This window comes from Lissotriton vulgaris, chromosome 1_1 (genome assembly GCF_964263255.1).
Source record: "Lissotriton vulgaris chromosome 1_1, aLisVul1.2, whole genome shotgun sequence".
Classification (NCBI taxonomy): Eukaryota; Metazoa; Chordata; class Amphibia; order Caudata; family Salamandridae; genus Lissotriton; species Lissotriton vulgaris.
In genome coordinates, this window is record NC_141685.1 from 1,066,305,808 (window position 1) to 1,066,320,592 (window position 14,785).

The 14,785-nt window shown below is 42.5% G+C and overlaps 1 protein-coding gene across 3 annotated transcripts in view; it reads right to left on the reverse strand.

Moving 5' to 3' along the window:
* CYTH4 (cytohesin 4) overlaps positions 1 to 14,785 on the reverse strand; it is a 249,374-nt gene that overhangs the window by 66,316 nt on the left and 168,273 nt on the right. For 2 of the 3 annotated variants that reach the window (XR_015309467.1, XM_086963086.1), the window contains exons 2-3: positions 9,751 to 9,833; positions 8,213 to 8,277 (exon numbers count right to left, since the gene is read on the reverse strand). The exons of the other annotated variant lie outside the window; for it this stretch is intronic. Coding sequence is in view for 1 of the 2 variants with exons in the window: in XM_086963086.1 (XP_086819212.1) it covers positions 8,213 to 8,277; positions 9,751 to 9,833 (148 nt within the window). In the remaining variant the exon portion in view is untranslated. The remainder of the gene's footprint in view (positions 1 to 8,212; positions 8,278 to 9,750; positions 9,834 to 14,785) is intronic. 3 annotated transcript variants of the gene reach the window in all.

Sequence of the window (14,785 nt, forward strand, 5' to 3'; positions counted from 1 at the left end):
GTTCATCCTCAGGACAAGAAATAATTGCCTAAAGGGTTAGTAATTCAATTTGAGACCCAATCAGGTTATACTGCGGGTCGCTTTTAGAGAAAATTTAATTTTCCTCGTGGCTTTCTAGGGATATAGTGGCCCTATTAATAGGGGGTCAGGAGGGAGCAATGCCCTGGTCCGAGAATCTGGGAACCGGAGGATGCAGGTCCACAATGGGGGTCCTTGCAAAGCGTGCGAATGTCTTCACGATGGGCCACTATATCCCTAGAAAGCCACGAGGAAAATTAAATTTTCTCTAAAAGCGACCCGCAGTATAACCTGATTGGGTCTCAAATTGAATTACTAACCCTTTAGGCAATTATTTCTTGTCCTGAGGATGAACCGATAATATGTGTGGTTCGAAACGTCGTCGACAATCAGTACACTAAGTGCAGAGTTAAAATATCATTTGAGCGTGCATATGTGTACAATGTGGATTATCATTTTTGTAATTTCCATTATTTGATAACCTGTTGTTGCCTGAATATTCCCCCCTGTCTGTCTGTCCCTTGAGTGTGTTGGTTGGACATCGGCTGGTGTCCCACTTCCATCGCACTGTGTGCGTCATTTCCTTGTTTCATACTAATTTTATTAAGAAATTAAACTGTCCGGCTGGACATTTCTAACAATATAGGTCTATTGAGTCTATATTTATTGCTGCAATTCCCTTCTTTCTAAGGACCGTTGTCTTTTGAAAATATTTCAAATATAGAATAACAACAATTACAAAGCACAGCTGTCAAAACAGGATAGTAGAAAAACAGTGCCTTCAAAAACAGAGGGGACAAATTAAGTAAAAAATAGAAGGGCAGTCAAAAACCTACAGGCATATTAGCAAGAAATAGCGATATTTATGGCATTTTTTTTTATCGCTGCCGATCGCTGGATATGTTAGCGGAGAAAACATGCTATTAGCAATGTTTTTCTCCATTGTGCTAAAATATCCAGCGATAGTGGCGAAATGCGTGAATATCTCTGGAAATCCAGCGATATTCACACATTAACGCCAATGGGGACTTAACCTGAAAATCCACCTCCCATTGGATAAACAGGTGTCATGTTTTTAGCAGGCGTTAGATTATAGCGATAATAGCGCTTAGCGTGATTTTTTTATCGCTATGCCTGCCTTGCTAATAGGCGATAGCTGTGTTAGTGACTGCTTTCAGTCGCTAACAGTTTGGGTATGCCCACTTTGCATGTCATTAGCGATAAATATCGCTGACATGCAAAGCGGGCCCCCCAAACCGGTCGCTATCGCCTAAAAGCTGTCACTAACTGCTGTTAGCGACAGCTTGCTAATAGGGCAATAAAAATATCGCCGCTTTAGTGGCAAATGGTGCAGCTAAAGCGGCTATATGGCCCTTGCTCATATGCCCCGTAGTACTCAAAGAGAGATCAGTTAAACACAGGCAGGGTGATTTAGACACAGGTGGTAAGTTTACAGATCCTCTCTCTTTAGACAGCCCTATCTGCCCAAAAGGGATCATTGTGCTGTGAAGGAATCCTTCCCAGCACTGAAGGGTTGATGAGCACCACTATGTTTAAAACACTCACTCTGCAAACATTTTGTTCAGAAAATACAAGGATTTGGAGTCTGTCGAAAAATAAGGTTTTCTCTCTGCTCATGTGGGCCATTCTGCATTTTCCATGCCTGGAAATGCCATGCACCGCATGTAAAATGAGCAAGGGTCACTCCTCTCTCAACAGGGTGTAGCAATTGCCACTATGGCCTAGGGGTCTCGAGATGAACAGACTTCTAGGTCAGGGGATACCTCCAGCGGAACCAGCAGACGCTCTGTTGATGGTAACCCCGCAATTCCCTAACCTCTAAATGGGTCGGAAGAACTGCAGGTTTAGCAGGGCAGGAGGATTGCTGGTTTACGATGTTCCTCCCCACTGCAGAAAATATTGGGGCCAGATGTACGTAGGAAAGTGTTTGCGATTACCAAATTACAAGTTTTTGTGATTTGTATTTGGTAATCTCAAACACCCATGTACAAATGTGTGTTTAACAGAGTTTGCGATTCCCAGTGGGTCGCAGATAGATCTACCTCATTAATATCTATGAGGTAGGTCTCGGTTTGCGACCCATTGTGAATCGCATAAATCGCAGGGATGGTGGCCTGCTGGGGTCATCGCCTCATCGAGAGTAGAAAGCACTATATAAATGCAATTACAATACAAAACATAACCCTGCTGTCCTACACTAAATACCATAACATTCAAGGACTAGATAGTCAATTGTAGTTGATAGAGACAGCATAATAATTTCTTTATACTGCTTGACACTCACACTCAAAAGACTAATCTGTTATGGGTCATGTCCATCACCCAGTACTGTACCAGTCCACAGCAAGAAACAATCCATTACCAAATGGACAGACATTGAATAACTGAAAAGATCTGACACTGACCAATGGAGGAGTTTAATTTAGTCCACCACTGCACACTATGGCCCTTTCATGGCACTTTACAATGACATTTTATTTTGCATTTGCCGGCTCTTGGCAAGTGCTGTAGGGAGGAGATGGACGAGACATGGGAGGGGAAGGAGGAGTGCCACGTGTACTTCACTCCCTAAACGCTCATGTTTGTTTAGCCGGCTGTCTCAGGCCAACTAAAAAACACATGCGCACTTAGGTTTTCTCCAGCCCAGCTGCATTGAGCAGTCGGGCTGGAGGAACCTCACAGACTTCCTGGCCTGAGCGGACTGTCTTTCTAGCCCGCTCAGACCAATCCCCATGCTGCTCTGCAGTACGGGGATTGGATGGGCGTCTGTCCCAGTGGCGGCTGGGACAGGCAGGAAGAGGAGAGGTTGTGCGAAGCGATGCTAGAGGCGGCTGGCGGCTAAAGGTAAATTAAATTATTTCTAACCCCCGCGCAAACCTCCCCCCGCGAGACCCCTCCCGCTACACCACCCTTTGTTTATAGTGGCCGCCACTGGCACACACCCTGCACGGTGTAGACTGCCACCCATGTAGACAACTACCATAGCGCCTCCCATGTGGTAGTAAGCACTATATAAATGTTGCAATACAATACAATGAAGGTTTGGCACAGGGTAACAGTAGAGATATCAATGTGAATGTTTCACGCTGGGTCGGCCCATGCCGGAGTGTGGGCAGGGGTCTTTCAGACAAGACACATTTACTATTGAACTTTGTGTGCTGCCTCTCAAGCATCAGCTCCTAACATGCCAAATATGGCTCCTTGTACATTGCTATGCTCCTATGAGCTAGGACTTCTCATGCACGTTGCAATGGAATCCACCGGTTCTGTGTCTGCTTGCTCTGGCCTGGCTGCTCTGTGTTGACAGAACCAGAGCTCCATCTTGTATTCCAGTGCCCTCCCTCCTTCCTCTCCCTGCAGCTGTGTGGGCAGCAGGCCAGCAGCAGTCGCCCCTCCTGCTCTTTGAGACAGTGGGTTCACATCCAGCCTGATGACTAGGCACAGGCCTTACAAAGCTCACCGTGCATACCTCCCACGCACCGCTCCCCTGCTGCCAACGGAATAATATTTTGTTGGCAGGGTGAGGCAAGAACGGGTTTCCCAACACTGACAAACAAATCCACGTCAATAAAACAACAGACATCTGACTGTCTGCAGACACTGCAGGTGGGCGAAGCACAGGGTTGGAAGCAAGCACGAACATTCCTTCGCACTGCTCGCGCCATTTGACAATGAATTCCTGTCTGCTCCATATCCTTCTCTGCAACGTATCTGCTTGTCCTCACCACACTCCGTTGAAATGCCTTGCCCAGGTTAAGGATAACGACCTTAATTATTATGTCAGCATAATGTTATTGGACTTTGGCACAGAGACTACCAAAGAAGATGTATTCCGTTTCTTTTATCACGTTTCATGCTATTTACCTGTTTTATTTTATTGTGTTTTTTTCTGATCTCTTCTACTTTATTCTTTTTTGCCTTTTGTTCTGTTTTATTGTCCTCTACTTTGCTTATATTTATTCTTTTATTGCAGGCAATTCAATCTTATGTTATATTATATCGTTCTATTTTAGTCCATTTTACCTTAACGTATAGTGCTTTATTTAGGTTTTTTTTCTCTATTTTATTGCATCCTGTTTTCCTTTTGTTCAAATGCCAGAGACAGAGGTACCAGTAGCTGATGAGCATCTGTCACCAGACAAGGAGAGAACAAACCAGACCATTTCAAAAGGCCATGTTAAGAGCCCATCCTCGTGTGTCACGGGGACGGTGACACCAAATGAAAGGTGATGGCAGACAAAGAGCTCTTCTTCCAAGCTCTGAGTTTGTAATCAGATTAAGTATAGATTTATCACAAATTCAAATCCAGTGTAATATAAATCACATTGCGTAGCAGTGAAGGATTGTCGAGGGACGTTCGTTCTCAGTCGCAAGTGTCCAATATCCTACTGTATACTGTGTTCTTCTTTTATACACTATTACCATGTATTTTTGTTTACTCCATATGTAACTCATGAAATTGACACAATATTAGTGCCAGAAGATGGGATCACATCACACCACTCCTGCCCACCCTAAAATAGCTCCCTGTAGGAGCAAGATGATTGCCTCTACACTGTATTGTTATTCACTCTTTTTACTTGACTGTTGACTACCTCAATGCTGTATTGCATGTTTTTCATTTGGTCTTCGCGGAACCTGTAAAGCACTCTGATATCTTCAGGTCTAGCCAGTGCTATATAAAACTCAAAATAATAATAAATACAGAAATAAATCTATCCTTTTTTTCTTTTATTGTATTTTATTTCAGAGTTCTGTGCGGCACAGAGAACAGTGGAAGGATTCACTGATCTGATTCACAGTATGTAAATACTACAATGTAATTATTTTCTGCAGGTCTGGCTGGGGACTGAGCAATGACCAGGCTAGCACTCGTCTGACTTGTGCTCATTCAAGAGAGGGATTTGGAGGGTGGACCCCTGCTCAAGATGGCCTTTTTCGGCCTAGCAGCAGTAGCTGAAATCTGGTCCTTTATAGATTGGGTAGTTTCTGTTCATGTTGCCAATTTTGATTTCTCTTACACCTCTTTCCTTATTCATGAGAATTTATTTGTAAAATAATACGCATTTTACCTGCCTTCAAAAAGGTGCATGGATTCTGCTCATGCCACCGACTCCCAATCTTGCACATTCAGTATATACTCCTTAGACACCACCTCTCCCTGGTGCAAGTTGCATTATTGATTACTCTATCTTCTCTACCTCTCTTTTTTTGGTGTATACAGGCAAGAACCCACTTGCCCCTTTGCTTAAGCTAGTGCTGTGTATCTGCTCATATGTTGTACTCCTAACAATAACTATGCATTGTGCACCCCTCTCTCATATGCCTCCTTTGCCTTCTCTTTACTAGCTGAGGTGCCCTAAAACAAGATAACAGTATCTAAGCTGATCACTCAAGCATGACACCACAATGATTCCCCAGAGTATCAAAACAAGCGTAACACTCTGCCAGCCATGCACCACGCCATGGCGTAGTGTGCTACCCATCTGAAAAAGCACTTTGGCGCACCACAAAGTAGTATGAAGTGCTACATAAATGCTATGTGCACAGCAACTTCAGCGGGTTCATCTCATCCGGAAGCTGACATCACCTATGACGAGGAACACAAGACCTCTCCTCTGCCCACTGAAAGCAACGGTCAGCGTGCATGGTCAATGACAGTCCGAAAAGATTCACATGCTTCATCGTCAATTTGCCTCAGTTCTGACTGCCCTCTCGCTATTACCCCAGTTGTGCTTACTGTGGCTGTTTGAGCTAAGTAGCTCCTCAAGCAGGCCCAGTCGAGAGGGTGTTACTCTGGGCCGTGTCCAGCAAAGGGCACATCACACACCCCCAGTGCCATGATGTCACCCTGATTCAACCAAATGTCTGACGTGCACAGGGACAGAGCAACATTGGCATCCGCTCCAGACAAAATATGGAAGTTTGGAGGGTATTTACATCACGTTGGATTGCACCTGTAGTGCTCATTGTGTGCTGCTGTTGGCATTGGTGTGCCTACTCCCTGTATAATAGGAATCTCCAACCTTTTCTGTAGTGAGAGCTATTTCTGATAAGTGAAAATCATCTTGAGCTACTGAAGGCTAAGCAACTCCTGCATTGTTACCAGACACCCCCACCCCCAGCTTTATTAACTTTGTGGCAGATGTATCAATCGTTTTCCCGTTTGCGAACGGGAAAAAGCCTTTTGGGATGTATCATCCCAAAAGGCAATTGCAAAATAGGGAATCACAATTTTTGCAATTACCTATTTTGCAAATGCATTTAGAGAATTGCAATTTGCGATTCTCTAAATGCAATGCAGGAGGTGCTTTTTAAATTGCAACCCTGCTTTAAGGAATCGCAATGTACCACCAACTTCAAGTTGGTGGTAAATTACAAATCCTTAGAAAAATGCAAAATTTTGCGTTTTTCTAAGTGCCGTGTGGCGCACATAAGGGCATGTGTGAGTGCCACATGTTCACACATGCAAATTTCAGGGGTGCAACAAGGTGTCCTTTTGGCACCCTTGCACCCTTGAAATTGCATGCGCAATTTGCAAGTACCTATTGGGTACTCGCAAATTGCGCATGCAATTCCCATTCATTATTATGGACCTCTAGGCCCATAGGAATTAATGTGAAGGCATTCCTAATAGTGAATCGCAATTTGTGACTCACTATTATGAGATATGTAGGGATCGCAAAATATTTGCAAAAACCTACATACATTGCATTTTGCTAGTCTATAATAGCGAATCAGTATAATTTGCTTTTATAGATTCGCAAAATGTCATCTTGATACATCTGGCCCTCTAAGCTTAATGTCCGTAAAGCCAGATGCTATGGTTTGAATGAAATACTTTGACTAGGGGCACTGTGACAAGGCTGCCATGGGTGTCAATGAGAGCGTGGTCTTTGGGGATGTATGAACATGTGTGCATATGTATGGGATATATGTGTACGGGTGACTGAGGGACTGTATCATACGTACTTGTGGCACAGGACATGATTTTTTCCATATGAAACAGCTTGTATAACACAATTGCGAAAAATTTGAAGTGCAGAAATGTTTTACATATTCTAAAAATGTTTGCAGAACTTAAAATAATGGCAGTATTTTTCACTTATAAATATAGCACTGTATTGAGAAAATTAAACTGAAGAGTTAACTTTGTTTAAATGGATCCCTAAAATTCATAATTTAAGTTTTCTTTCATTTCCAAGAGTCAGCTGTACAAACACCAAGCATCTTGCTCCCAGCGGCCTGTAGACATGGTGTCATATTTAAAACAGAAAAAGATATTTGTTTAAATGGGAGGGAAATTAAGAGAATAAACATGCTCCATAAAACATTAAGACATATTTGTCTTAATTGAAAGCCCAAAATGACATTAATACTTAATGTTTCATTTTAAAATTTCTTCCATTTCAAAACAATGAACATTTTTCAGTTATAAGAATGTCACAGAATCTACGGGCCACTGGGAGGAATGGCCTGTTTGATACTTGTAAATGTGACACTTTGAAATGGGAGGAAATATAAATGAAGAGTTAATCGTTAAGGTAATTTTTCATTTTAATTTTCTCCCATTTCAAAGCATTCAGAAACATATTTTTGTTTCCAAACGCCAATATTGAGTGAAAGAAGATTTTTATTTGAGAGTTAAATAATTCAGTGCTTCAGTTCCTCATCTCTGTGCCCCAGCCTGTACCATAAATCTGACTGAGCACTTATCAGGCCCTGCTATCTGCAGTCTGATAATAATAATGTAAAGTAAACACAGACTTTCCCTAATGTTAAAAAAGAAAAATGTGACCCTGTGCTAATTTTAAATGAACTCAATGCTATGAGCTACTTTTAAGGTACGATAGTGTCACAATACCCCATGGCACTGTGTGTCATTGATGTCTGTCATTCAAGCTCTTAGGGATATAGGCACATTTCATAATGCCTGTCCCAGTTGTCACTGCTAACGCCATACTGTTACCGGCCACTGGGTGTCAGTGCTGCACCGATATGCGCCCACTTCCTCAAGGACACTAGCCAGTGCCATGCTGCCTCCGTCCGCCGAGCGTCACTGATACACAGGAATCTGCCCTCCTTAAGCCCTCCTGCAATAATGGCTGGTCAGTAACTGTGAGTTTGAAGTTACTAAAGTAAAGTAGGACACATACCGAAGGTGTTCACTAACCTCTCTGCCGTGCTCTCAAAATCTTCTATCTGTAAAAAGACATCTGCGATCTCACGCTTCAGCTTCTAAGGGTGGAAAAGAAAAAAGAAAAAACCTGTTACTAAATTTTAGCAAAAAATGGCAATGCAAGGAACGAAAACAGGACCAGAGCGCACGAAAGGCAAATGTGTGAAACTCGAGAGCAATGAAAGGTGTGCCCTAAAAGAAGAGAGATGATGATGTAATAACATTATTAAAAAAAAATGCACGCTTATAATAGCTCCTTGTTATTACACAGTGGCTTCCACAGATGTGTCTTTCAATCGTGCTGTCACTATTCAGTGGGGGCCGGACTGGCCACCGTGCCACCCTGGCATTTTCCCTGTAGGTTACATGCTAGAAGGATGCTTTCAAGGCTGGTCGAGGCACCATGACCCAACCATGAAAACCCTCATGACCCCATTCTTGTTACGGCCTCCTGCAGTGTCACTCTGATTTTAACAATTTTTCTAGGACTAATTATAGTTCTCAATCCGGCTATGTACTCACTGGTACTCAATTCGTTACGTTAGAGTTACAATAAAGTGTTTCTACATGATTAAATCAAGGTTGGTACACTCAGAGCCTTATTTAGGGAGTAGCAGATAGAACACTGCACAACAAACATGGCGGATGCCCCTTGGCAGTATTTCAAGTCCATTCACCTACATGTTGAAGAAAAATCCCTGCGGCAAGTGTGCTTCCCCATTGAGCTATCTGATTATCAGTTGAACCTTTGACCTGCAAGCTGCACACACAGTCAACTCTGCAGCACGCAGACAACCCTGCCACCCGGATTTGTCTATAGTTTCCCCATCAGAAGTTTTTTTTACTAGATTTGGCAAGTCCTATACTTTCATCCTTCTAAAGATGCTACAATAGGTGGCTGGTCAGTATCCGATTCGATTACTGATAGCACCGAGAGGTCACAATTATCTAGCTACGGTTGCTCCCTGTGATCTGCAGACTGCACACAGATCCCTGCTGCAGGTGTGACCCCCACTGAGACGTTTGCAATATCATATATGTGTTTGCTAGCTGAAAAAAAGAGTTAATATCATGCACCAATTTTAAACCTTCATAAGAGAAGGTGCTTGTAATCACACTTCTGTTGCTGCTACAAGCCTTTATTTACACCCACAGTCATGGTCTTGTAAATATTCCAGAAGGAAACAACCGATATCTTTCAAACTGGCATTTACTAGAATTCCCAGGCGTGAATTTTTCATCAAACCTCCCGAAATGTGTTGCTTTTATTGATCTTCGGATCATATAGAAATATGAGTATTTCAAAGTTTCCTGAATTGATTTGCTCCGGGTTACCGGAAAGGCTGTGTTAGACACAACTCAATTTGGACCTGTGATCTGCAGGCAATGTATAGTAGGCGTTACCCCGCTTATCATGCAGGCCTAGGGGAAGAGTGCAGGCTGACGGGTGAGAAACATAGCATGCCGTTTGAAGGAAGAGCATGGAAACAGAGGACGGAGGCGCGGAAGGGGCGGGAGTGGCGGCCCATCACCTGAATGTCATCCAGCAGCTCTTTCCTGTGCTGTCTGATCCGCTCCAGTTCATGCTGCTCAATCTTGCTGAGGTCAAGGGTCTCTGAAAATGATAAAGAAAGAGACATTTTAAATGACATTAATTAAAACCCGGATTTAGTTAGTTAGTTTTAGATGATTATAGCAGGAGCACTAACTATTTTTGCCCTTACCTGCACAAATCATCTCTGATCTCGGTCTAGGCCTATGATTTCGGGGGCGAGGGCAGGGGGAGGGGGGGGGGGGGGGAAAGTAAACCCCTCCAGGAAGGGTGCAGCATTCATTGTCATCATTTATGGGTTGCCAGACTTGCCCCTTGCTATCACTGGCATCGCTTTTGAGACGCCTGGCCTCAGGGGTGGCAAAATCAGTGCAAGGAACACAGTAGCTCTTCATTATGGACATAATTTAGGGCTGCACTCTCTTTGTATTCTGCCAATTATGTTTTTATTACACTAATAGTATATATACATATATATATATATATATATATATATATATATATATATATATATATATATATATATATATATATTCACTGAAAGAACCATAGGTTATAGACCATATATAGTTAGGGATTAGCATTTACAAAACCTTATTTTACTCGCACAAATCCATTGAAATTCGCATATATAGTTAGTTGCACTAACTATATATCGCGCACCCGCAATCCACTGCTGATGATGTCACATATTACATCATTCATGACATGGTCAGTGACATCACTGATGGCATCACTGATGACATCTCAAATGACATCACTGATGACATCACTGATGACATCTCAAATGACGTCACTGATGACATCACTGTTGACATCATTCATGTGATAATACGATGAACCTCTTCAGACTCTAATATAACCTTAGATACACTCAGTGTAAACAGATACTCATAGACTGTCACTCATCCATGGAGTTACTCATACATCTAGTCAGTCATGCAAAGAATCAATCACTCCTCCATTTCCTCAACTATACAGTTATACACACCTTACTTATTCAAACATATACTAACACATATTTACTCTTTTATACAATCCTTGATTGAAGTTCACAATGATTCATACAGCCACTCACACATTCACTGGCTCTTATGCACAGTTATTTATATATGTCAACTCTCACATGTACTGTGTTTTACAAATCTACTTACTTTGACATGTAGCACTGAGATATCCATTCACTCACCAATACACTCATGCACACAGTCAACTGCCCATACAGCTGTTTCCACATGCACTTTTGTACCCATACATCTAGTGAATCAACTGCTCACACATCTATGCACAGAGTCATACATCTGCCAGCCACCCACACACATACTCAGTCTCCCATACAAATACTTGGGCAACCATTCAATAACCCATATAGTTACTCATATAGCTACTGATTAACACATGCAGCAGTTTACAGAACAACAGACATAATGATGCACAAATTAAGACAGTTTAGTCACTAACCCATGCACTCAGTGAGACACATTTAATCACTCTCTCATACAGTCAGTCATGCACCTACTAAATCCTTCATCCAGACACTTATACATCCACTCATTCTTCAATATGTAAGACATATTTTAACTTTACAGAAACATACAGTCACTGGATGATGTCATCAGTGATGTCATCAGTGATGTCACTGACCATGTCATGAATGATGTAATATGTGACAACATCAGCAGTGGATTGCGGGTGCGCGATATATAGTTAGTGCAACTAACTATATATGCGAATTTCAATGGTTTTGCGCGAGTAAAATAAGGTTTTGTAAATGCTAATCCCTAACTATATATGGTCTATAACCTATGGTTTTTTTCATTGAATTTTTAAGGTTTTGTAAATGCTAATTCCTAACTATATATGGTCTATAACCTATGGTTTTTTCAGTGAATTTCAATGTTTTTTTAATAGCAAATATCAAAAGCTGTATTCTTATTTTAATACAAAATCAAACAACAAAAATCAAACCCTGACCTCTTAATAGTGCACTGTGGAGGAAATGATTTGGGCACTTTGACTGGAGTAGGTCTGGAAATGCTCTTAAAGGACACCTTTGAGCAATTGATGTCACTTTTTCCTCAAACTGCCTTGGTGTATTCTAATATATGCCAACGACAGAAATGGAGGTGGTCCAATCAAATTTGTCCACAAATTGAGAAAGCGAGGAAGCATGTAACTAAGTCTGTTTCAGCTTATATGAGAGACCATGGAATGGGCGCCATCTACAACAATAACTTGCGTTACTACATGCAAGATATCTACAGAGGAGATGGTGTGCACTTCTCAGAAGAGGGCAACAGAGTTTTCATACAAAATTTAAGACTATATATTGTTACCTACTTATAAGTACCTAGAACTTACACAGAACCCAAAAGCTCTTTTCAGAGCTACCTTAACTATAATTACTTAAAATTTCGAATGTACCTTTTTTCACTAATTTTCACTTATGTTCGCTTCCCGGTTCGCTACCCGGTTCGCGTACCGGCAGCTAACCGCGCGAAAAATTAAAAAAATTTTTCCCGACATATATGAGCCTCCTCAGCCACCCTCAGCAAACCTAGGGGGTCAGGATACGTCTCCCGTGCCCCCTTATACCCATTTCCCACATTGTTATTCCTCCATCTTGTGATTAAATTTGTCCGAAACACAAAATGGCGAACTCATGTTACGCTACCGGTTAGCGACCCGGTTCGCGTACCGGGAAGCGCTTCTACCGCGAAAAATCTGATTTTTTTAAAACATTTTTTGAACCACTGGACCCTTTAATAGCCCCCACATCATTCCTAGGGGGTCAGGAGGGGTCTACCTTGCCCCCTTTCATTAATTTCCCCCTTCGTTTTTCTCCACCTCTTGTCTCTCGATCCTACCGAGAGACAAGATGGCGGCCGATCCGGACTGTTTAGAATGTTGACAGACACCGGAGAGCCAATCAGCTTCGCTTCGCGAAGTTCCGTTACGCGTCAAGTACGCAAACCGGAGCGCTAACCGGAGCGCTGTTACAGATATATCTGTTTTTTAAAACGTTAATTTCTCAAAATCCACTGGACACATATATTGAGACATAGCAAAGGCACGTCGGGCAAACCATATCTACAATTTTGCCAAGTTTTGTGTGAATCCATTCAGCCGTTCGAGCTAAAAGTGATTCCAACCGCCCTATGGAAAAATGAATGGGAAAAACGCGTTTTGGGACCCCCCTTTTTTCTCGGCCCCCCCTTGACGAAACCCCCCCAAATTGTTAGGGGCTGCTCAGAAACAAAATGTGCCATTTTCCTGAAAATTTCAGCCAATTCCGTCCACAAACGCCAAAGTTAGTCGACATAGAATTTTCAGAAATCCCATAGGAAAAAAATCCTAACTATATATACCTACTGGCGACTGCCAGTAGGTAATATATATATATATATATATATATATATATATATATATATATATATATATAGTTATTAGAGTGTTTCCTTCCTCATTAAAAGATCCCATGGCACTCAGGTGCAGGTCAATAGTTTAGTCAAACCCGCTTGAGCAAAGACACAAGTGCCAAAGCGTTTTGGTGCTCACACGCACCTTGGCCACGACACTGACCATGTTTTACCATATTCTTTTGCACTCTTTTCGAACCGTGAGCAAGACTCGGAAGAGTTGAAACGCGTAGGTGTTTGCTACGTTGAATAAATAAGTGAGGAATTAACACCGGAGACTGGAATGCGGCGTCTTTTTCAATAAAGTGGATGTGGAAAGAATCTGTGGTACCTGGTCTACCCCCAAAACTTGCACCAACAGCGGAGTGCATTGTTGTTTACAAACCGCTTTGGTTTATGATATATATATATTCACTGAAAAAGACACAGGTTTCAGGGACCTTATAGTTAGTCTGAAATTTCACCCGTACAAAACCAGAGAAATTCAGCAGTTATATGAGCTAACTATAACTCACGCCCCCGCAATGCACTGCTGATGACGTCACATATTATATCACTCATGACATGGTCAGTGACATCACTGCTGACATCACTGATGACTACTCAAATGACATCACTGATGACATCATCCACTTAATCTCTGCTGCACCTACTCACACCGTAATATAATCTTTCATACATCCACTCTAAAATATATACTACCATTCTCGAAACCATAGACACAACAATACCAGTTAGTAAATACCCACTCACTGATTCCTAGGTCCACACACACATCCACTCACTCACACACACAATCACTCATACATGCAGTCATTCATCAATACAGCCTCTATTATATGCACTCATACACCCATACAGACACTCACACACCACCACTCACCCATAGAGTTATTCACACACCTAGTCAGTCACCCATAGAGTCAATCACAATGCTATTTACTCACCTATAATAATAATAATAATAGGTCCATTTATAAAGCGCAATGGTTACACTAAAGCCAGTGTGTCCCCGCGCTGCGGTAGAGTTAGCCAGAATACAGAAACCCCCTACCCTCACCCTACTATACTTGGGGAAAGAGAAACGTTTTTAATTTTTTCCTGAAACAACTCTCCTGGGCCTCCATACCGAGCTCCATCGGGAGAGCATTCCATTACTTGGCCGCCAGTAGGCGGAAAGACCGACCTCCCATCCTGGCTTTCTTGATGGCAGGAATGCACACCAAACCAACCCCTCCTGACCTCAGCTGACCTGTGGGGACATAGGGAGTAAGGAGTTCCGACAAATACGAAGGGGCCTTTCCCTGCAGGATCCGATGGCAGACACAAAGTGACTTGAAAGTGACTCTTTCTTTTATCGGGAGCCAGTGTAGCGCACCCCGCCCTGCCCTAGCCAATGACCTTCTCGGGCGCCTCAAGATGAGGCGGGCTGCCGCATTCTGCACTCCCTGCAGAAGGATCAAACACTTGGCTGGCGCGCCTAGATAAAGGATGTTACCATAGTCCAGGTGCGACGTCACCAAAGCATGAACCAGGATCTTCCTAGCTGCCACAGGTAGTAGGTCCAGGGTTTTTCGCAGGACCTTCAATATCCCA